The 22,882-nt window shown below is 43.1% G+C and overlaps 1 protein-coding gene across 3 annotated transcripts in view; it reads right to left on the reverse strand.

The window, feature by feature from the left end:
- Nucleotides 1-6,675: 6,675 nt before the first annotated feature.
- The window catches only part of gramd4a (GRAM domain containing 4a), a 60,631-nt gene continuing 44,424 nt past the window's right edge, over nucleotides 6,676-22,882 (reverse strand). For 2 of the 3 annotated variants that reach the window (XM_014152776.2, XM_014152778.2), the window contains 17 exons: nucleotides 21,915-22,035; nucleotides 21,151-21,224; nucleotides 19,561-19,705; nucleotides 18,535-18,560; nucleotides 18,337-18,428; nucleotides 17,699-17,790; nucleotides 13,811-13,859; nucleotides 13,623-13,694; nucleotides 13,463-13,506; nucleotides 13,233-13,342; nucleotides 12,896-13,050; nucleotides 12,282-12,299; nucleotides 10,686-10,830; nucleotides 10,453-10,546; nucleotides 10,077-10,167; nucleotides 9,849-9,917; nucleotides 6,676-9,757 (listed from right to left, as the gene is read on the reverse strand). In XM_014152776.2, coding sequence (XP_014008251.1) covers nucleotides 9,644-9,757; nucleotides 9,849-9,917; nucleotides 10,077-10,167; nucleotides 10,453-10,546; nucleotides 10,686-10,830; nucleotides 12,282-12,299; nucleotides 12,896-13,050; nucleotides 13,233-13,342; nucleotides 13,463-13,506; nucleotides 13,623-13,694; nucleotides 13,811-13,859; nucleotides 17,699-17,790; nucleotides 18,337-18,428; nucleotides 18,535-18,560; nucleotides 19,561-19,705; nucleotides 21,151-21,224; nucleotides 21,915-22,035 — 1,511 coding nt within the window. In that variant the 3' untranslated portion in view covers nucleotides 6,676-9,643. The remainder of the gene's footprint in view (nucleotides 9,758-9,848; nucleotides 9,918-10,076; nucleotides 10,168-10,452; nucleotides 10,547-10,685; nucleotides 10,831-12,281; nucleotides 12,300-12,895; nucleotides 13,051-13,232; nucleotides 13,343-13,462; nucleotides 13,507-13,622; nucleotides 13,695-13,810; nucleotides 13,860-17,698; nucleotides 17,791-18,336; nucleotides 18,429-18,534; nucleotides 18,561-19,560; nucleotides 19,706-21,150; nucleotides 21,225-21,914; nucleotides 22,036-22,882) is intronic. The other variant, XM_014152777.2, reaches the window with a different exon arrangement.

The following is a 22,882-nucleotide window of genomic DNA, read 5'->3' on the forward strand; positions in this document are numbered from 1 at the left end:
GTTTTTTATCCAGCCGTGAAAATACTGCCCCCTAGCCATAACAGGTTAAGTCTTTATGTTAAGAACTGACTAATTTACAGAGGGTTGAATGAGTGTGTGTTATTTCAGAAAATCACAGAAAATCACAAATCTCGCAGAGCTCTGAAACCCACCTTAACGGATTTGTCTAAACACGCTGCAACTGGATCTGTAACTTCTTTGAAGAAAAAAACATTTCTTTGAGCATCACCAATTGTACAATGTACGATTTCTCGTAAATTACGCTAGATAAATGGCTGGTTCTTTTTTCCTGACACCATATGTTCATGTACTTTGACATAAAGCGGTCAAATTAGCGCTCTATTTTTGTTTTTGACCTTTAATCCCAGAAAAATGGCGTTAACTCAAAAAGCGTTGAGTCCTCGACGCCATCTTGTTTCTGGGCTAACAGCCCATTAGTCCAAACCTATGCTCACCAAGTTTCGTCTTCGAAGTCTTTTCCATTTAGGAGAAATGGCCATGTCGTGATTGGTGATGTTTGTACATTTGCAATAAGATTCCATTCGCCATCTGCTGGAATTTACCGGGACAGCGGAAAAATGACCAACATTTCAACATTTTATTGAACGGAAACCGAATGTCAGAGAGACTTCGTTCGATGACTTCCTGGCTGATGTTTTGGTCCCTTTTGAATGCTGGCGGTGCTTTCACTCTAGTGGTAGCATGAGATGGAGTCTATAACCCACACAAGTGGCTCAGGTAGTGCAGCTCATCCAGGATGGCACATCAATAGGAGCTGTGGCAAGAAGGTTTGTTGTGTCTGTCAGCGTAGTGTCCAGAGCATGGAGGCGCTACCAGGAGACAGGCCAGTACATCAGGAGACGTGGAGGAGGCCGTAGGAGGGCAACAACCCAGCAGCAGGACCGCTACCTCCGCCTTTGTGCAAGGAGGAGCACTGCCAGAGCCCTGCAAAATGACCTCCAGCAGGCCACAAATGTGCATGTGTCTGCTCAAACGGTCAGAAACAGACTCCATGAGGGTGGTATGAGGGTCCGACGTCCACAGGTGGGGGTTGTGCTTACAGCCCAACACCGTGCAGGACGTTTGGCATTTGCCAGAGAACACCAAGATTGGCAAATTCGCCACTGGCGCCCTGTGCTCTTCACAGATGAAAGCAGGTTCACACTGAGCACATGTGACAGACGTGACAGTCTGGAGACGCCGTGGAGAACGTTCTGCTGCCTGCAACATCCTCCAGCATGACCAGTTTGGCGGTGGGTCATTCATGGTGTGGGGTGGCATTTCTTTGGGGGGCCGCACAGCCCTCCATGTGCTCGCCAGAGGTAGCCTGACTGCCATTAGGTACCGAGATGAGATCCTCAAACCCCTTGTGAGACCATATGCTGGTGCAGTTGGCCCTGGGTTCCTCCTAATGCAAGACAATGCTAGACCTCATGTGGCTGGAGTGCGTCAGCAGTTCCTGCAAGAGGAAGGCATTGATGCTATGGACTGGCCCGCCCGTTCCCCAGACCTGAATCCAATTGAGCACATCTGGGACATCATGTCTCGCTCCATCCACCAACGCCACGTTGCACCACAGACTGTCCAGGAGTTGGCGGATGCTTTAGTCCAGGTCTGGGAGGAGATCCCTCAGGAGACCATCCGCCACCTCATCAGGAGCATGCCCAGGCGTTGTAGGGAGGTCATACAGGCACGTGGAGGCCACATACACTACTGAGCCTCATTTTGACTTGTTTTATGGACATTACATCAAAGTTGGATCAGCCTGTAGTGTGGTTTTCCACTTTAATTTTGAGTGTGACTCCAAATCCAGACCTCCATGGGTTGATAAATTGGATTTCCATTGATTATTTTTGTGTGATTTTGTTGTCAGCACATTCAACTATGTAAAGATAAAAGTATTTAATAAGATTATTTCATTCATTCAGATCTAGGATGTGTTATTTTAGTGTTCCCTTTATTTTTTTGAGCAGTGTATATAAATCAAGAAAAACCCTTGAATGAGTAGGTGTTCTAAAACTTTGGATTGAACAAAAATATAAATGCAACATGTAAAGTGTTGGTCCCATGTTTTATGAGCTGAAATAAAATATCCCATAAATGTTCCATATACACAAAAATCTTATTTCTCAAAAATGTTGTGCACACAGGGGGTGCTGAGGAGTATTTATGTCTCTAATAAAGCCCTTTCTTGGGAAAAAACTCCTTCTGATGTTGCATTTATATTTTTGTTCAGAATATATACCATTTTACATGCGCAGAATACAACCTTACCGTGAAATGCTTACTTAACCAACAATGCAGAGTTTTAAAAAAGTATGTTCGAAACATTTGCTTAATAAACTAAAGGAAAAATAGCAACACAATAAAATAACACTAACGAGGCTATCTACAAGAGTTATCGGTACCGAGTCAATGTGCAGGGGTACGAGTTAGTCGCGGTAATTGAGATAATATGTAAATGTAGGTAGGGGTAAAGTGACTATGCATAGATAATATACAGAGAGAAGCAGCAGCGTATGTGAAGAGTGTGAAGGAATGTGTGTGTGTGTGTGTGTGTGTGTGTGTGTGTGTGTGTGTGTGTAAGTGAGAGAGAGAGAGAGACGTCAACATGCATGTGTGTGTGTGTTTTGTGTGTGTGTGTGTTGGAGGGTCAGTGTGGTATGTGTGAGTGTGTGGTTAGAGTCCAGTGAGTGTACATGTACATCGAGCTTGTGCAAGAGAGTCAGTGCAAAAAATATAAATAAATAATAATAAATGAAGGGGGTCAATACAAATAGTCCAGGTAGCCATTTGATTAACTGTTCAGTAGACTTACGGCTTGGGGATAGAAGCTGTTAAGGAGCCTTTTTGTCCCAGACTTGGCACTCCAGTACCACTTGCCGTGCGGTAGCAGAGAGAACAGTCTATGACATGGGTGGCTGGAGTCTTTGAAAAAAATGCTTAAGACCTTCCTCTGACATCGCCTGGTATAGAGGTCCTGGATAGCAGGAAGCTCGGCCCCAGTGATATACTGGGCCATACACACTACCCTCTGTATCGCCTTGCGGTTGGATGCCGAGCAGTTGCCATACCAAGCAATGATGCAACCCGTCAGGATGCTCTTGATGGTGCAGCTGTAAAACCTTCTTAAAATAGTGCATCAGCTGTTGTTTACATATATGCATAGGCCCCCGCCCCGTGTCTTACCAGAGGCTGCTGTTTTATCCTGCCGATAGTGTGTGTAACCCACCAGCTGTATGTTCATAATTTTGTCATCCAGCCACGACTCGGTGAAACATAAGATATTACAGTTTTTAATGTCCTGTTGGTATGATATACGTGCTTTTAGATCGTCCCATTTATTTTCCAGCGATTGAACGTTTGCTAGCAGGACAGAATGCATCCTCACAAGGCACCCTGATCTTTTTCCGCGAAATCGCAATTTCCTTGTCCAGCGAATGACGGGGATCTGGGCCTGGTCGGGTGTCTGTAGTATATCCCTCCCGTCCGACTCATTGAAGAAAAACTCTTTGTCTAATCTGAGGTGAGTAATCGCAGTTCTGATGTCCAGAAGCTCTTTTCGATCATACGAGATGGTAACAGCAACATTATGTACAAAACAAGTTACAAACAATGCAAGAAATAGCATGGTTGGTTAAGAGCCGATAAGATGGCAGCCATCCCCTTCGGCGCCATCAAAGTGAGCATAGAACATATTTAGCTCGTCTCGTAGGCTCGCGACACTGGGTAACTCGCTGCTCGGTTTCCCTTTGTAATCCGTAATAGTTTGCAAGCCCTGTCACATCCGACAAGCATCAGAGTCGGTGTAGTAGGATTTGATCTTAGTCCTGTATTGAAGCTTTGCCTTTTTGATGGCTTGTTGGAGGTCATTGCGGGATTTCTTATAAGCGTCCAGATTAGTCTCCCGCTCCTTGAAAGCGGCAGCTCTAGCTTCATCACAGTGCTGATGTTGCTTGTAATCCATGGCTTCTGGTTGGGATATGTCCGTATGGTCAAGCTAGTGCCTGATGTGGTGTACTCCTCAATGTCATCGGATGAATCCCTGAACATTTTCCAGTCTGTGCTTGTAAAACAGTCCTGTAGCTTAGCATCTTCTTTGTTGGACCACTTCCGTATTGAGCTGGTTTTTGCTTGTACAGTAAGCAGGAATCAAGAGGATGTTATGGTCAATTTTGTCAAATGAAGGGCGAGAGGAGAGTTTTGTACGGATCTCTGTGTGAGGATTAAAGACGATCTAGAGTTTTCTTTTCCTTTAGTTGCACATGTGAAATGAGGTAAAACAGATTTCGGTTTTCCTGCGTTAAAGTCCCCAGCCACTAGGAGTGCTGCCTCTGGATGAGCATTTTCTTGGTTTGCTTATGACTTTATATAGGCCATTGAGTGCGGCCTTAGTGCCAGCATGGGGTTGTGGTGGTAATTAGACAGCTACGAAGAATATAGATAAACTCTCTTGGTAAATAGTGTGGTCTACAGCTTATAGTGAAGTACTCTAACTCAGGCAAACAAAACCTTGAGTCTTCCTTAATATTAGCACCAGCTGTTGTTGACAAAGAGACACACACCACCCCCTCGGTCCTGTTCTGTCTTGCAGATGCACAGAAAACCTGGGTAACTGTATATTATTCATGCCCTTATTCAGCCACGACTCAGTGAAACATAAAATATTACAGTTTTTAATGTCCCGTTGATAATATAGTCTTGAACGGAGCTTATCCACTCTATTCTCCAGTGATTACCCTCCGTTCTACTGGCGAACGTGCAAAGGCGGATTATCCACTCGTCGACGCAGTCTCGCCAGGCATCCAGCTCTTCGACATCTGTAACAGTCTCTCCTCGTATCTGTAATCTGATTACAATATTTTAGCAGGTAACATAACTGATTACAGTTAATTTATTTTGTCATTATATTACATGTAATCAGTTACCCACCAATCCTGATTAACACTCACTACCCATCTTGATTCTAACATAGATCAGATAGGCATTGAAAATCAGCAGTTCCCTCACATAACTCCACAAGAATATTATGTGGGTGAAGTAACAGGAAAGTGCAATGACGGGCCAAATAAAACATTTGGGATTCTTAACATTAAGTTAGTTGCTTTTATACCTGCATATACAGGAATATGGGTGAAGTAGGCTAACAGGACCAAAGAAGACAAGACAAATGCAATATGCACTACATTAAGTTGGTCTTATACCTGTGTTGTTATGCTGTGATTACCTTGGTAACAGTTACATATTACAAAGTTATTGAGCGTTTGGTAGACTGGCACCGTAGACCTAACATTGTGTAATCAGTATTCAGCCTAGCAGAGTGTTGACAGCCAGGCAGCACAGTGAGAGGAATGGCTATGGTTGGTATCCTTGTGTGAGAACATCGTTTTAACCTGTATACAGGATGCACCCCAAATGGCACCCTATTCCCTACATAGTGCACTGTAGGGAATAGTTCCCTATATAATAGTGGGACGTGATCACAGTGAATAATGTCCACCATTCCACCTCCCATGGAGCTAGGGAGGCTACCTCAGCCCACTGGTGATGATGGGAGACATCACTCACCAGAATTGTGGTGTGTGTAGCTGTTGACAGATTTGTGCCATTGGAGAGAGAGTGTCACTGTTTTGTCAAAGTGTACAAACTACCCTGTCAACTAGAGCAGGAGGGGGGATCTTGGCAATGTCGCTTTCAATCAGAAGGCCTAAAAATACACTGGCTCCATCAAACTGTGTGTCTGTGAACAGGCAACTCAGGGGTATCATTTGTTAAATAGTTTCTCTGAACTAACTTCCCTACCCTGCCAAAGGCCTAAAGCAGAGAAAAGTGTGTGACGGATGCTGCGTCTCTTCAACTCTTCGTAGTGTAGCATGTACCCGTCCACTCTGGGACGATGTCAGTGTTTCCAACAGGAAAACTCACTGTGCTTTTTAAAATTTATTTTAAGAGTTCAGATGAGAAATTTGAGGCTCGGTGTCATTCTCTACAGTACCAATATGGGGATAACTTGGAACGATATAACAGTAATCATTCGACTTTTACCAAATTGTTGATTTTGTGTAGATCAGTGAAAAGGTTTTACAGTTATAATTAATAAAGATTCTTATTCTTCGCAGTGACAATTAGGTAGGACCATCAAGTAAAAATGTATGAATCATTGCAATCATGAAATTGTAATCGTTTTACCATAATATAAAACAAGTTCAAAGAGGAAATACCCCGTGTGAATACATTCATATATTCCCTTCCACAAAAGAAAATGCAGAACACGTCTTTACAATATACTTAGCTGGTAACGCAAAAACACTATCGTTAGTGTGAGCTATACCTTGGGAGTTATTTTTACATGATTTCACAGCCTTTGAAGCACCTGCCCTCTAGTTTCTGTAAGGGTCATTATCAGTCTCCATCCATCTGTCCTGTAGTGACATCAAGTGGCCGAATGTGGGAATTGCAGTCGTCACCAGACCACACTATTTTTAAAAAACCTTTATTTAACTAGGCAAGTCAGTTAAGAACAAATTCTTATTTTCAATGACGGCCTAGGAACAGTGGGTTAACTGCCTTGTTCAGGGGCAGAACGACTACAAGTACCTCCATGCTCATTTGGAATGACTAGACTTATAATTATCTATAGGTGTAGTACAAAGGATTACAATACAGAGAATGGGAAATACTTAATTCATTTTATTTAAATAAAAAAATGTACATCACATATTTTACAATAGACATTGTCTTCTTTAAAAACGCAAAGGATTACGTTATTGTATATAAATTCCTCTTTCGTCATTTTAGTCCTCGGACACACAGATGACATAATTACCCACAACTGTCAGATGATTGCAGTATATTGAACTTTGCAGTGATATACTGTATGGGAATATCATGAAGTAATTGACTAACGTTTACATTTAGTTAGAATTAATACTTGGTTAACACAACGAGACACACAGAAGGAGACCAGTAGAAACCAGTGAACAGCAGCTCTCCGAGTCACCATGATGACCTCTGCTGTCTGTAAGGAAGGCCTGTGAGTGATCCAAAAACAGCTAAAACATCATGATTGTACCATGTACCGCACAGCACTACCTATGAACGATCACTGACATTTTTTTGCAGTGTGAATATAATCTGACTAGAATGTTCTCTGATGTCACCGTCTGCCTACTGTTAGCCTGGTCCCAGGTCTGTCACTATATGCTTGATCCAACTCCTCGGACTTTCATTACCATGCTACTCAGTACATGTACAGTATATGCTATGACAACAAACAACACAAGAGCTAAACTTTAGCTTTAGCTATTAAAGTATTATAAACAGATCAGGGTTACGTTTGCTATTGGGATGAATGTGAGCAGCAGAGGTTGTCCTGAGACCAGTCTGAGCGGATTTAAAAAGCTGACAGTTACACAGTAATTCAAAACGCAAGAGGAAGATATCTGTCCAGTCTTCATAACTCCACCTGTGGCAAGGAGCTCAAACCGGCATTCCAAACAAATGAAAAACAAGAAATTAATTCAGGTTTTTAACCCAACCTTCAGTAAACATGTAGGTGTAGGCAGAGCATGGCGGCAGTAAAAGAAAGAAAAAATAACGTTTTGGCAACAACAAAAAATAAACTAGGAGTTTACAGCAGTAACACAATACATTCTGTGTGCTTCTTTTAGGACAGACCCTGATTGCAGATTTCAAAGTTAGTTGGTACTACTCGACTAAGAAAGGCTTCAGGTAAGCATTAAGACTACACTAACGTAAAGTCAGACAATCATTCAATCAACACACTAACAGCATGAGTTCCTTAGACAATAGACAATCTATAGAAATTACATTTCATATCCAGTCATAAGACAACAACTGACACAGTTTATACGGGCTTGTTAACAGTGTGGGAAGATGAATGCTTTTTAGGGGACTAGCTTGTTGTGCTGAGGCAAAAAGGATCTGAGAGCATAGTATAATCTACTCTCTCATTTGAAGCAAACGATAGACCAGAAATATGCCCAGATGTCCACAATAACTCTTCCAGCCATTTTACAAAACACAGAAGGTGTCCACATCCACTTGGTTTGGCATTCCATTACAATTCTACATATCAAACCTATCTGAGAAATAAAAGACCAGCTTTTAATTCCACAACGGTGACAATAATAAAGTGACATTGAAATATTCAGGTCAAACTTGTTCTTCATCCTGCTGTGAATGAATACTCCAGAACCAGGCCAGTTGACTGCCTCGATTTGCATTGAAATACTGAGAACTCCTGGACGAATTAACTAGTTACTAGTCAAGTTAACCAAGTTAAATTACTTCTGAACAGGACAGCACATTGTACACATCTGACCACTCCAGTGTTAATACTACAGGTTGGTATTAGTGGTATTACCATAGTATTACTATACCATAACATGTCACTAAATACTGAAGTAACAGGTACTGGGCCTTGATACACTGCAAAATCATTAGTATGTTTATGTGACCTACAGTGCGCACCTTAAGAGTGTGTTAGCCTACTGGGCTAAAGTCAAGGCATTTACTCATCTTTAGGCCTCAGGGTTACTCAGCACAAAAGTGTAGTTCACTGAACCAGCTATGTTACATTTAAACTATGTACCTTCAGTTTCGACACATTATTCAGGGTTTAGGTCTGTTCTGACTAACAGGGAGTGTGCTTTAGTTTTAGAACACAATCCACAGATCCAGGACCTGCTTTAACTAAGTCCAGTTCTTCATCATTCCATTGGTTATTACAAAAATAAGCGGAATTCAAAAGAAAGGCATTTGAAAACACTTCACAATGAACATCAGCGCCAAGGTCCCCACTACCGTATGTGACACACAGTACAGTAGGGAGTGTTGAAAGTATAACACACATATGTCGTATGCAAAAAGACATCTGAACGCAAACGGTTTGTTGCTGAAATGTGCGTGAGTGTCTCCAAGGAAAATCTATAGCAATGATGTAAACTGATGGAAAAGGCTTCTTGTCATGTTGAACGTTGTTCCGATGTTAACAGCTTTTTGTTTTCTACACAAACATCTAGCTACCGTACAGCGTACTGTCTGTACGGTTCCGTGCAAGACCAGCAGTAACGGTTACACTGACTCAGACTTCACGAGAAAGAGAGAAGACAGGTGAGTAGAGACGCACGATGTCTTGGCAGCTCACACACACACACACACACACACACACACACACACACACACACACACACACACACGTCTCTCTGAAGCGAATGAAAGCTGGCAGTCAGGCAGGCAGGCAGGAGAGCCAGCTCCTTCTCCTATGATGAGATGTCTGTGTTAAAAATAATGACTCCCCCACCCCCTCTACTTCACCACCCCCCCATCCTCCTTCTGACAGTGTTGGAATGTGTTCACCATCCCTATTGGACTATAACTCCCACCTCACCTCCACACAGACGGGCGCGCGCACCAGACAGACGGGCGCGCGCACCAGACAGCTCTCAGTCATAAGAAGATTGTCCAGTCACTGTAAATAAGAGAGGGAGGAGAAGAGGTGTGTCCCATCACTTCCCCCAATTGTCTTTTCTCCAGCCAGGGAGGGTTCAGGGGTAGGTGGACCAGCCCTGACCCCAGCCCAGGCCTCTTTCCATGGGGATAGCAGGGCTACAGTTCAGGGCTACAGCTCAGGGCTGCCCAAGGGTTGTCTGGAGGTGGTTGTGATCTTCATGTACTGGGTGAAGATCGCCTCGAAGGCCTCGTCTCGATGGATCATGGCACCAAACACCAGAGGCTGAGGAGACAGAAATCCACAAATCATATTTCATTTATTTAGAAATATGTGAAGGATAATGAAAAGGTCAAATGAATCTTTATTTCCATACCTTCTGTGTGGAGGGAGTGGCTATGGAGATTCCCATTCCTGACCCAGGTAAGACAGACAGCACTTTGTACTGGGAACAGAGACAAGGTATCAGATAAATCCAATTATGATCCATTCATTTCAAAGAATCTATCAGTTGCTGGAAGATGCAGATCAGGATGTGATATCACAGAAAACATAGAAAGGATACAATAAAAATATTGAATTAGTCGAGTGTGTAGATAGACACCTTCTGGATATCTGTGATGTCCACCAGCTTAATGACCTTATTCTTCTTGGAGGAGACCGATTTGGAACTGGAGCTCTCGAAGCACAGATAACTGGGACACAAAGAGACAGATGGTGAGAGAGACAGAAAGATGGAGGCGAGTGAGCACAAATCCTCCACTCTTGGATCTAGCTCCGAGAATCTGCAGCATAATGGCACCATTTCGTGGCATATTGTACACAGCCCCATCAGAGAGTAAAGATAGCACACCTAAAAGGATTAGCAGACCACTAGAGGTGAAAAGCTATTGTTATGAGGGGCTGTCTACCAGTTTAGTCTCCGAGAGAATCCATACTTGAAGAGACAAGCTAGTGTGAGATGAGTTAGGTCTACTTACTTCTCTGTAACATAGAGCATGCCGTTTCGTATGTAGTCCGTTGGCATCTTCCGGTCTCTGTTGATGAGGCAGCACCTCCACCCATTCTCACACACTGTAGACAGACAAACAGAATAACTGTTAATATTGATTTACTTGCACAAGCGGCTGGACAGCTCCCCAAATGCATTTTAACAAAAAAGGGAGAAAAACAATCCCCCCCTAAATATTTTAGCTGCAGTAAGTCCTCTGACCTGGTAGAGGGCGCTCATTCTCTGAGACGTTGAAGATCTCATGAAAGGCTCCCTTCTTGGTGCTATGAATCCTGGCGCTGTCAGCATCCAGGTTTACACCGCACGGGACGGTTGCTAGGCTACCTCTAGCCACCACAGGCTGAATCTAGAGGGGAGGGGGTGTGGGAGGAGGGGGGGACATGGAGACGGAGTAAAATGAAGAGAAGGAGTTGGGGAGTGGGTGGGGAAGGAGGAGGAATAATTTTACTACAGCGCACTACTGTAGCCATCTTCCACTACGGACTCTCTCGCAGACTAAACTGGTAGACAGCCCCTCACAGAGAGAGAGGAAACAAGATGGAGGCCATTCATCTGTACACAGTAGGAGTATGTGCTCCTCATAACATAGCCTTGCAAACAACTTGTGTCTTATCTAACATCAGCCTCAGGGTGAGGATCTCGTGCAAAGCGCAGAGCAGTCCCGTCCCCCCCAGACACACTCGTATAGACACAGTACATAGTAGTCAGTCATCTCTGTTAGTTTCATTTCTAAGTGAGGACATTGTTATTTAAAACTTGATTTATTGAATTGTCTGTTCCAAGGGTATCCTCTACCCGTCTGCCCTGAAGTGTGCACTGGTTCACTACCCCTCAATAACGTATAGATTTACGGTGGAACATTGTCCACCTGTCTTTTGCCTATGCATGCTTACACCCACCAATCCAATGCTTTTAGTGAAGGGTAAATCCCTGAAGGGGGGCGAGCGAGTGCACACGTCAAGCAGAGGGGGAGGGGGGGGGGAAATCAAAAGTCAGTGTACAGTACAGACAGTATGGTATAGTAGTGGATTAGTTAGTGTTTGTAATGCTGGGAGTGAGAGTAGGGAGCGCTGCAGATAAATGGCCATGCCGTTTACAGCTACAGTACAATATACACCCTCATGCTGCAGGCAGGCAGGCAGGCCCCTAGCTATACAGTAGATGGGATTATTTGTAATGTTACATTGAAGTAGAATAAGTCTTAGAATAGCAGTAGAATAAGTCTTAGCTACATAGTTGTGGAATTCAGACACACTAGTTAGCTCTGTTTTTCAAGGGTTACCTGCTAAATGATTATAATTGAGAGATTGTTCCACTAATTGGAATCACTAGAAAGTTTTACCTTACCTGATTATCTTACCATCGATATGAAGGAATAACACTTTCTGTGTTGTAAAGGTAAACTACGGGGGAAATAAACTGGACTATAACATATACTACTATAGTCACATTGAAGTTGCTTTTAACAGTGCTGCTTCGGGGTTCTGTCAGCACACTGAAAACCTGGTTACTACAGAGTATGTCTGGGAAAATGGATTAAAAACTAATGTCACAGATCAATTCAGAATTGTTTCCATTAAGACTGGTTCAATTAAAAGAGTTTAACATTATGCCATTATGGCCCACTAAAAAGTGGATATTTACATTGACATTTTTGATCCATTTATTCAAACACTCAGTTAATGTTGGGAGGTTTGTCGTGAACCACACGCACACACACATTTATACATGTTTTAGCTGGTGGCACACACAGGCACTATGTAACGTAAGGGGACAGAGGCACACCAGAGTCCCTACCTTCTCAGACCCAGACAGCTGAGAGAGAGAAACAAAACACAACGTATAGTGACAGTCACTAAAGCAAAGACCATCTAGCACCACTAACATCACTGCCAACTGGCTGAGGAAACAAACCAAGATAAGCCATCGCAAACACTCAACACAGTCTCGCGGGCACATACAGACACACACACACACACACACACGACAGAGCATGACATTCAGGTGGCAGTGTCGAGGTAAATTAGGTTTGTTTGAAGGGCTCAATATAAAAAAAAGAGTTAAGGCTCAGCATGTGATCAAATAATTACAATGTTGGTCTGACAGTAGCTACAGTTGTTATTTTTAAACATAAATCTATGCTTCAGTTGTAGTAGATACTTTTGTAATGTGGTTATGGTTTAGTTATTTAGCATTTGGATAAGGGCTAGTGTTAGGGAAGTTTGGGTTGGATAAACAATTGGTTCCTTTCTCTAAGGGGAGAGTTATTTGTGCGTCCCCAGAGTAAGTTGTCAGATGACAGTAAATTTGGTCAGATGACAACGTGTGTTATTGTATACTGTATATGTTGCGCACGCGTGTGGATATGTACATGTGCGTCTGTGTACGCATTCATAAGTGCGTGTCCTCACCCGTCGAGACATTGTCGCGTTGGTCCTCTCCTTCAACTGTGGATCAGTTGGTAGGTTGTTCCAGTCGATGTGAGGTGTGTCATATTTGTCCCTCAGCTTGGGACAGCTCTTAAACAAGAAGTCTATGATGAAGAACTTGATCCCTGCATACAGCCCTGAGAGAAAAAGAAAAGACTTTAAAAAGCCAATTCTCTTCAGATTAAAAAAAATGAAGAAGTTGAGACAGTAATGTTGCTAAGTACAATGGATTGTACAAAAAAAATGTTGGTATACTTTGTTTACACGTTTTATGTATTTCATAAAACGTGCGTCTGCTGTAAACTGTGTGTGTACTCACCAATCATGAAGCCCACGAGTTTATAGGGCAGTATGCAGGAGGAGAGAAAGGTAACCCACAGGCTGATGTAGAGCTTCTGAGTGATCTCAGGCTGCACCCACATGAATAGGCTGCGCACACGCACACACACACACAGAGGGCGAAAGAGAAACCGTTTTGATTAACTATTCAGACCAACATCAAAAGGAAAGAGCATAGAATAGTAAGACAGTGAAACAGCCATTTCTTACTTCTTTATTTTCTCCAAAACATCCGCCATCTTACCAAAAAGGTTCTGTGAAAAAAGCCCAACAAAATGACTTTCCCAAAACACATAATGTCTTAATGTGGTGTGTGCGTACGTGCGTATTTATGCGTGCTTGTGTATGTGTGTGCTGGCTACTACTGTACCTGTGCTTTTTGTGCAACATCAAGCACTAACTGGAACTTTTCAGACACAGTTAAATCATCCTTTGACGGTTCCTACACGAAACAAATCCAAACAAATCAGCTCATTCCATAGGCAGGAAATACGACAGGCCACTTCCTGTGAGATCAGGAAGCTAAGAGGAAGTCATGTGAAATGGGAGGTGTCTTACTATAGGATCCGTAATATCCGGCACAATGCTCCACTGAATCCTCCAACCTCTGAAAAGGAGAAAAGGGAAGATATTAAAATAAATGTAAAGATGTCAAAACTCTAAAGCAGGGATGGGCAATTGGCATCCCGCACCTGTGGATCAATTTCAAATGATCTTCCATTTTTTATTTATTTTTAACTCAGTCGGGATCTCAACTTACTGTTGAGAGTTAAAATAATAGAATACGCACATTTTGGTTGTGCATAAGCAGTTTCTCTTATGTCAGTCACTAACTGTCACGCAATTAGCCCATGTCAGCTAATATTTTTTAGATTGGTAAGTTAGTCTAGCGGCCAGCTATCTACCCTTGTAGTAATCACGATGAAGGTCAGTCAATACGGAACATGTCAAGAACTTTGAAAGTTTCCTTAAGTGCAGTTGCAAAAACCATCAAGTGCTATGATGAAACTCTCTCATGAGGACCGCCACAGGAATGTAAGACCCAGAGTTACCGCTGCTGCAGAGGATACGTTCATTAGTTAACAGCCTCAGAAATTGCAGTCCAAATAAATGCATCAGAGTTCAAGTAACAGACACATCAACATCAACTGTTCAGAGGAGACTGTGTGAATCAGGCCTTCATGGTCAAATTGCTGCAAAGAAACCACTCCTAAAGGACACCAATCAGAAGAAGAGACTTGCTTGGGCCAAGAAACACGAGCACCGGACATTATACCGGTGAAAATGTAGATATTTGGTTCGACCCGCCGTGTCTTTGTGAGACGTGGTGTGGGTGAACGGATGATCTCTGCATGTGTATTTCCCACCGTAAGTATGGAGGAGGAGGTGTGATGGTGTGGGGGGGTGCTTTGCTGGTGACTGATTTATTTAGAATTAAAGGCACACTTAACCAGCATGGCTAATACAGCATTCTGCAGCGATACGCCATCCCATCTGGTTTGGGTTTAGTGGGACTATCATTTTTTTTTTCAACAGGACAATGACCCAACACACCTCCAGGCTGTATAAGGTCTATTTCACCTAGAGGGAGAGTGATGGAGTGCTGCATCAGATGACCTGGCCTCCACAATCCCCCGACCTCAATCAAAATGAGATGGTTTGGGAGGAGTTGGACCGCAGAGTGAAGGAAAAGCAGCCAACAAGTGCTCAGCACATGTGGCAACTCCTTCAAGACTGTTGGAAAAGCTTTCCAGGTGAAGCTTGTTGAGAGAATGCCAAGAGTGTGCAAAGCTGTCAAGGCAAATGGTGGCTATTTGAAGAATCTCAAATATATTTTGATTTGTTTAACACTTTTTTTGGTTACTACATGATTCCATATGGGTAATTTCATAGTTTTGATGTCTTCACTAAAAAGAAAAGAAAAACCTTTCAATGAGTAGGTGTTCTAAAACTTTTGACCGGTAGTGTACCTGACAGGTACATGATCATTACACAGGTGCAACTTGTACTGGGGACAATGAAAGGCCACTAAAAATGTGCAGTTTTGTCACACAACACAATGCCACCGATGTCTCAAGTTTTGAGCGAGCGTGCAATTGGCAAGCTGACTGCAGGAATGTCGAGGGCTGTTGCCAGATAATTTAATTTCTCTACCATAAGCCGCCTGAAACGTTGTTTGGGAGAATTTGGTAGTACGTCTAACTGGCCTCACAACCGCAGACGACGTGTAACCACACCAGCCCAGGACCTCCACGATCGTCTGAGACCAGCCAACCGGACAGATGATGAAACTGGGTTTGCACCTTACATTTTCTGCACAAACTGTCAGAAACCTTCTCAGGGAAGCTCATCTGCATGCTCGTCGTGCTCACCAGGTTCTTGACCTGGGCTTCGTAACCTACTTCAGTGGGCAAATTCTCACCTTCAAATGACCACTGGCACCCTGGAGAAGTGTGCTCTTCACGGATCAATCTCGGTTTCAACTGTACCGGGTAGACAGCGTGTATGGCGGCATGTTGACGAGCGGTTTGCTGATGTCAACATTGAACTGAGTGTGCCATGGTGGCGGTAGGGTTATGGTATGGGCAGGCATAAGCTAACGACAACGAATACAATTGCATTTTATCGATGGCATTATGAATGCAAAAAGATACCGTGACGAGATCCTGAGGCCCATTGTCGTGCCATTCAACCGCCACCATCACCTCATGTTTCAGCAAGATAATGCACAGCCCCATGTCGCATCTGTACACAATCCCTGGAAGCTGAAAATGTCCCAGTTCTTTCATGGCCTGCATACTCAGACATGTTACCCATTGAGCATGTTTGGGATGCTCTGGATCGACGTATAAGTTCCCGACAATATCCAGCAACTTCGCACAGCCATTGAAGAGGAGTGGGACAACATTGCACCATCGTCAGTCTGGTCAACCCTATGCAAAGGAGCTGTGTCACCCACAATGAGACAAATGGTGGTCACACCAGATACTGACTGGTTTTCAGATCCACGCCCCTAGTTTTCTTTTTAAAAAGGTATCTCTGACCAACAGAGGCATATCTGCATTTCCAGTCATGTGAAATCCATAGATTAGGGCTTAATTTATTTAAATTGACTGATTTCCTTAGATCAACTAATGCTGTAAATTCTTTGAAATTGATGCATGTTGCATTTATATTTCTGTTGGAAATATAAACACAACATTGACAATCCCGCTCACCGTTTCATGTCCTTTCCTACAGCTCCGCTAAAGACCACTAATAAGCTCCATTCATTAAAATCCCAATTTAACCAACACCCATTTCCTTTTGTGACTACCTGGACCTACCAATTGGTTTTTAAGTATTGAAACCAAACCATATGGATTTGAATGAAAAGTATTTGAATAAACATGAAAAAGGTGAATGGAAGAAGCAAACCATTTCAAATGGCCTCCATGTTATATTTAACATTTTCTAAACACAATAAATATGCCAGGAGCCATACACGGAGTTTAAGGAAGGAAAAATAACTATGTAGGCTATATTATTTCAAGGCTATAGACTACAAAGAAATACATTGTGAAGCATTTGTGACTGCTAAACAATAGGCTGGTAGCGCTCAGCATTTCGTTGCATTAAATCATTAGTCTATAAATTGTGACATAAAGTATTCAATTCAATTTAAACCAAAAAAAGTGCCTTTGAATTCATTTTTAGAAATATATTTTTAGAAATACGAGTTTGGCCAGTCTGGGGCTTCAGGCTCATGTGATGGTACCTGGAGAGCTGAATATCCTCTCCTCCCTTGAAGAGCGCCTGGGGATGATAAAAACCCTTTTGGTGACTCTTGTCAGGCTGTGCAGAGATGCAGAGTTGTTTTTTTATTTTTCTATTTGTAGGTCTAAAGGTTTTTAGGCTAAATAACCCAATCAAAACAGAAAGCTCCTTGAACGTGGGAATATGCCAGGCCTATTGGGCCAAAATCAATTATGGCCCATTGTATAGATAATAGAACAAAAATTAACAAAATGTTTAAGATTTAGATTTGTTATAAATACTCTGCTACATTGAAACACTTACTTATATATCCACCTTAGTTGTGGACATCACTGCACTCCCTCTCTGGCTCCTCATCTTTATAAGTCACCTTGATTTAGCACCTGCATGTTTTATCAGTTTCTTCATGACAATATTTAGTGAACTCCATGACAGTAGCTAAAGTAAGGGGCTTTAGCAGCACACAAGTAGACTACAGATGCATGCTGGGCCGGGCATGCCCTGAGCTCGTGAAGTGAGCGCTACTGGAGAGAAATTGGAGCGGATGAGAAGTCCGACGCTCCAGCTCCACTCACATGCTCTGGTTCAGTATAGTTGCATCACTCAGCGCCATCAATAAATGACAATGTTATATCAATGTGTGTGTGTGTGTGTGTGTGTGTGTGTGTGTGTGCTGTATGCATGTCTTACTTAGCAATGAGGTAATTCAAGGAGAGCCTCAGGATGGCCAAGAAGAGGAACATGGGGATGGCCCAGCCATGCCACGCAGCATTCATGTAGATCTGAGACAGGAGGAAATACAAATGACATTCATCATTTCATCCAGCACTTAGCCTACATCCTATTTCTCACAATCACTAGATGTAATATACAAGTCTTCCAAATGACAAGCACTACTGAATATAGAGGGAGATTTGAGACATCGAATGAGAGGAAGTTGAAGAGACAAACAGAAGTGACATTTGGTCGATGTCCATCTCTATGGAATAGCATGTGTCAAAGTCGAGTGATACTGTTTCCAGTAGTCAAACTCATACAGTTTCATATTAGGTTTCCTTACCCTGTAAGCAGTCTATGGACATGGTATGACAGCAATCCATGCTTTGTTTTTGTTTACCTGGCCCCATTTCCAAATGCTAACTTTTTATATTTGTGGCACAACTCCAATAAGTCAGTGGTACCAATATTAGCATTTTTTTGGGGCTTCATGTCCAAATCATCCTAAAGTTACTCAGATGAATTGTGTAGCACAATGACGTTACTTCTAGATGATTTGGACATGACTCGCATATCTCTTTAAAAAGACAGACAGGAGCAGTTGTACTCACTATGAAGGAAATAGCTGAGGTGTACACTGAGTGCCAGTTGGATAAGGCTGAGAGGTTCCTCATGAAGTTAGTGACAGGTCTGGCTCCTCGCTCTGGAAAAAACACAAATCAACTTGTCACATTACAATATCTGACAGCAGTAGCTCAACGGCAGAAGGTATGACTGTTCTGAGTGGGAATGAATCCATAAATACTCACTGAGGCGCCTCATGTTCTCTGTTAGCCTGGAGAGAGGGACACACAAACGGTAGATGTTACAACAGGAATTTTTGCATGCATTTTACACAGCCACCACACAGTGGGGGAACACAATCCTCAAACATCTACTGAAAGAGCGAAATGTTCCTGTGGAGGTGGCAACACCTCAACCCACTGATCAGTCTGTTTATGAGTCACACAGAGGCGAGGAGGAGAGGAAAGAATGAAGAACTCAATCCATTTCTCTCGGTTCTCGCCACAAGGTCAGCTACAATACAGCACATTCTTTATTTCTAGAGCTTTCTACCTGTGCTGCCAACTTTTATCCAATCCGTGTGCACTTCAAACTGTGTACGTATGTGTGCAGTACTCTCCTGTCTAAGGTCACAGCAGCCCATGACCTGAAGGATGAGTAAACCCTATACAATCTGACCTATGCTGAGCAGCAAAATGAGCCAAGTCCTAGACTGAACCCAGACAGCTTAAAGTGGAGCATGATGTATGAGTTGCATCTAGACACTGATCTAAGATCAGTGTGGAGTTCACCCCCCTAATGGTTAAGGTTAGAATTGGGGGATAGTGAAGCTGATCCTAAATCAGGGCAATGTCTATAGCCTCAGTCAATGGCTGCAGAGAGTGGTAGTGTGGTCAAGCCACCACCAGAGGGCACAGACACTGTATTTAGTGATGTGCAACATATAGAGAAGGTCCAGAGGGCTCGTGTCTGTATAGAATTCACATCACTACTGTTAAGGTTAGGGTGAAAGACTACTGTTTCTGTGAGTGGTAGCGTACTGGCCATGTGGGGTGCAACAAATTCACCGTGTTCAGATATTGACTACTACAACACAGCCTCTCAATGTGACTGCTGTTTTCACCACCTAGTTCAGTACTCACCTTTTAGTACATAGAAATAAGTTTACAAGAACAGACATTCCAATTTAAACCAATAATCCATGATGGGGTGGACCCATTTATTCTATTTCGAGAATTTACACAACCCATCGTATGAATACAATAAAGCACCTTTTAGCGCTTAGTGGTTCCTCAGCCTCCACAGTGTTCTCCTCCGGGACGAAACGGAAGTCTTCTATGTAGACCCCCACCCTGTCATAGAGCCACCTCCACGCCCGCAAGTACAGGGTCTCCCCCTGCGGCGGCTTCTCTTTATCTGGAGGGGCAGAGTTGAAGGTGATTTTCTCATTAGGCTTCTGTATTTGTTAGTGGGCGTTTCATGTTACTGTACACGTCAAAGAGGACTTATGTTTGTTCTTTTGTCTTGTTACTGAATATAAATAAATATACATTCAAAAGACAAGAAAGAGGGAGAGCGAGGACAAGACAGACACAGGAAGAGAGGTTACAGGCAGCGCAGGTTTATAATTAGTACAATGAAGTTGCCTCCCTGTCGGTTTGGAATTTCGGTGTCCAAGGGCAACTTCTAACTACCTGAAGCTGTTTATTAAATGAAGATAGTTAGAGAAGGAGATACAGGTCTGTATATCTCCCTGTTAAGACGCTGGTTTAATTTAGAGTTAATACCAAAGACCCATTAACCTAAATTACACACTGAGCTCCTTGTGTCTCTTACAGAAACACAAATTCATGTACGCGCACATACACACATTCTACATTTGGCGAGGCTGCTCTAACTAACACCGTGGGCCTGTTTGGCCTAGATTAAACCTAGCCCATTTCCTACAATAAAACCCTCGCCGGTGTCACCAGCACCTGAAGCTACTAGACAAACTGGTTCTGGAACCCTAAAAGAATCAAGATTTTTGCTTTTACAAAAGATACTTCTACAGTTCAAACTGTTCCGTCCCACGCACACAGTGTCCTTCTTCCAGCCTGCTGGCAGATAGGCTGCCTGCCAGTAATCTGTGCTCCACACACACTAAAATATATCTGGTAAAGATGATGTTCAGCACCCAGAATGTGTTCTGCACTAAACACTGCTATTAAAGCTGCCTGTCCTTACGGTTGGGTTAGAGTTTTAAAATGAATGGGGAAACAGATAATTTTTGAAGAAATTGTTTTGATATGAGAACACACACACACACACACCTCTAACTTTGATGAAAAACAGGTATTCTGCACATTGTCTCAAGTGATTCAAGATCCTTTGTGAGTGTGTTTGTCAATATGTGAAATCCCCCATGGAGAAAATATTCTCCATCATCCTGAATCCCCCCCACACACACACACACATATAGGGTTATTACAGTCTTCCCACAGTCCCTATAGAGTCAGAGGAAACGTCGGGCTCCTGTTCTTTTCCCGTCAGGTCTACAGCCCCACCGGGCTATCACTGGCTTCAACCGGACTCCTGAATGCCTTCCCACAGTCTCTGGCTGCTCTGTAGTCCTACAAACCCTTTTATTTCACTGATCTATGGGAGTTACTGCTGTTTCTGACAAAGGTTTCTTCTGACGCGAGGCTCGTTAAATACTGAAACTGGCATCTTATTTAAGATCTTTACAGATCTGGGATTGGTGTGAGCAGTATCAATCTGGTCTCTTCAATTCCATAAACAGTACAGGTAGGGGCGGTTTTTGGGGTATACTATCCGCAGTCATAGGTGTTACACCATAGTCCACTTTCTGCCTTGCTTACCTGTGTCTTTGCCATTGGCAGCAGGCGTTGGAGACGGGGGTTTACGGGCAAGCTGTGGCGGCGAGTCTTCCAACCTGGTAGATAGAAGTATAGGAAAAAAGCAGAGGAGAAAGAGAAAAAGAGTGAGTCTTTGCAACACTATGTAAACAAACATTCAAGTATAACCTTCATGGGCTTTATGCCCCCTATAATTTTGGTTATTTGATGTATAATGTATCTTCATGTCCCTCTATGCCCTTGTGGACCTTACTGTAAGGCCTAGGAGACATTCCACGTGGTGGAAGGTCCTTTTGGCAGGAGGTAAAATGCCACTGAAATCCATTCTGAATGGACTGGGTGAACACGACGCTTTACTTAAAGGAAAATTCAGCCCAAAAACAAAATCTTTTGGTATTTGTTATATAGTCCCAACATGTTTTGCATGTCACCAATCTAGTTTTCAAGCTATTTATACCCGCTGCAGCCCAGGTTGATCCACCCCACTGAAGGACAACTCACTGGGGTAGGCAGGGTTGCAGCACTGAAGGCAGCACACACACCTTTGGTTTTTTTATTTAACCAGGTAGGCCAGCAGAGAACAAGTCCTCATTTAAAACTGCATCCTGGCCAAGATAAAACAAAGCAGTGCGACAAAAACAACAACACAGAAGATACACACCGAGAGACAGACACACAGACAGAGAGGGACGTGACTATCTCTAAGTGAGCAACACTAAGAGAATGAGATGACACACATTGTTCCCCTCGCTCTCTCTATCACCGACCTGGATTTTAGCACCTCGTTCATCCTCAGTTCGAGGTCGAGCCTCTTCCCTCTCTCTCTCTCCAGCTCTTCCTTTATCTTCTCCACGTTTGTTTCCTCTCGTAGCTTCCTCAACTCCTCTTCTGAAAAACAACACATTAATGACTGGTATCATCATGATGATAATGATGACGAAGATGATTATCACCACATTTGTTTAGCCCCGTTTTTAATCCACATACAGACAGACAAATAGATTCCAGAATACAATTTCCATTTCTTCAAAATCTGGTCTTTTTTAAAAGAAAATGCAAAACCTTTGAAATGATCTGGAACATATTGTCACATCTTTACAAGGGGCCGTTATTCTGGTAGCTTCTGAGCTGTGATTAAATTTCAACCTCTGCAGACTGCAGTACAGAATGATAATCATGGGATGAGATTGTGATCCTCTTACATTGTCCCACTTGGCTCCTTTCACTGCTATGCTATGTATCCTGAGCCGAGCCACTGCGATGCTAAGATGCTGGTCACTAGTCACAATACACAGCTGACAGACGAGAGAACACTCCGGTAATTGTTTCACTAATGCAACGTTTCTTTCTCGTTTCCACTTTTCCTTCTGGCTTCCTCTTCCAGTCTCTCCGATCCTCTTCTTTCTTACTGACCTCTTTCCCTCCCTCCCTTCCCTGTCTCTCCCTCTCCTCGCCTGGCTGACTGCAGTAGTGTCAGGTGTCATCAGGTGACTGGGCAGACCATGCCGGAGCTCAGCCCCATGCCGGAGCTCAGCCCTGTGTTCCTGCTCACCTTTTGTCCCTGCGCACACAACCAGAGTCTCATGAATACTGGAAGAGAGAGGGCAGCTCCTCTCACAAAGACTGGAGGCACATGGTTGATGAACATGGCACATTAACGGATACACAAAGTGACGCCAGATTAAAATCTTTGCAAAGTGACTGCAACACACACAGCAAAAAAAGAAAAAAAACG

Source organism: Salmo salar, chromosome ssa17 (assembly GCF_905237065.1).
Source record: "Salmo salar chromosome ssa17, Ssal_v3.1, whole genome shotgun sequence".
NCBI classification, from domain to species: Eukaryota; Metazoa; Chordata; class Actinopteri; order Salmoniformes; family Salmonidae; genus Salmo; species Salmo salar.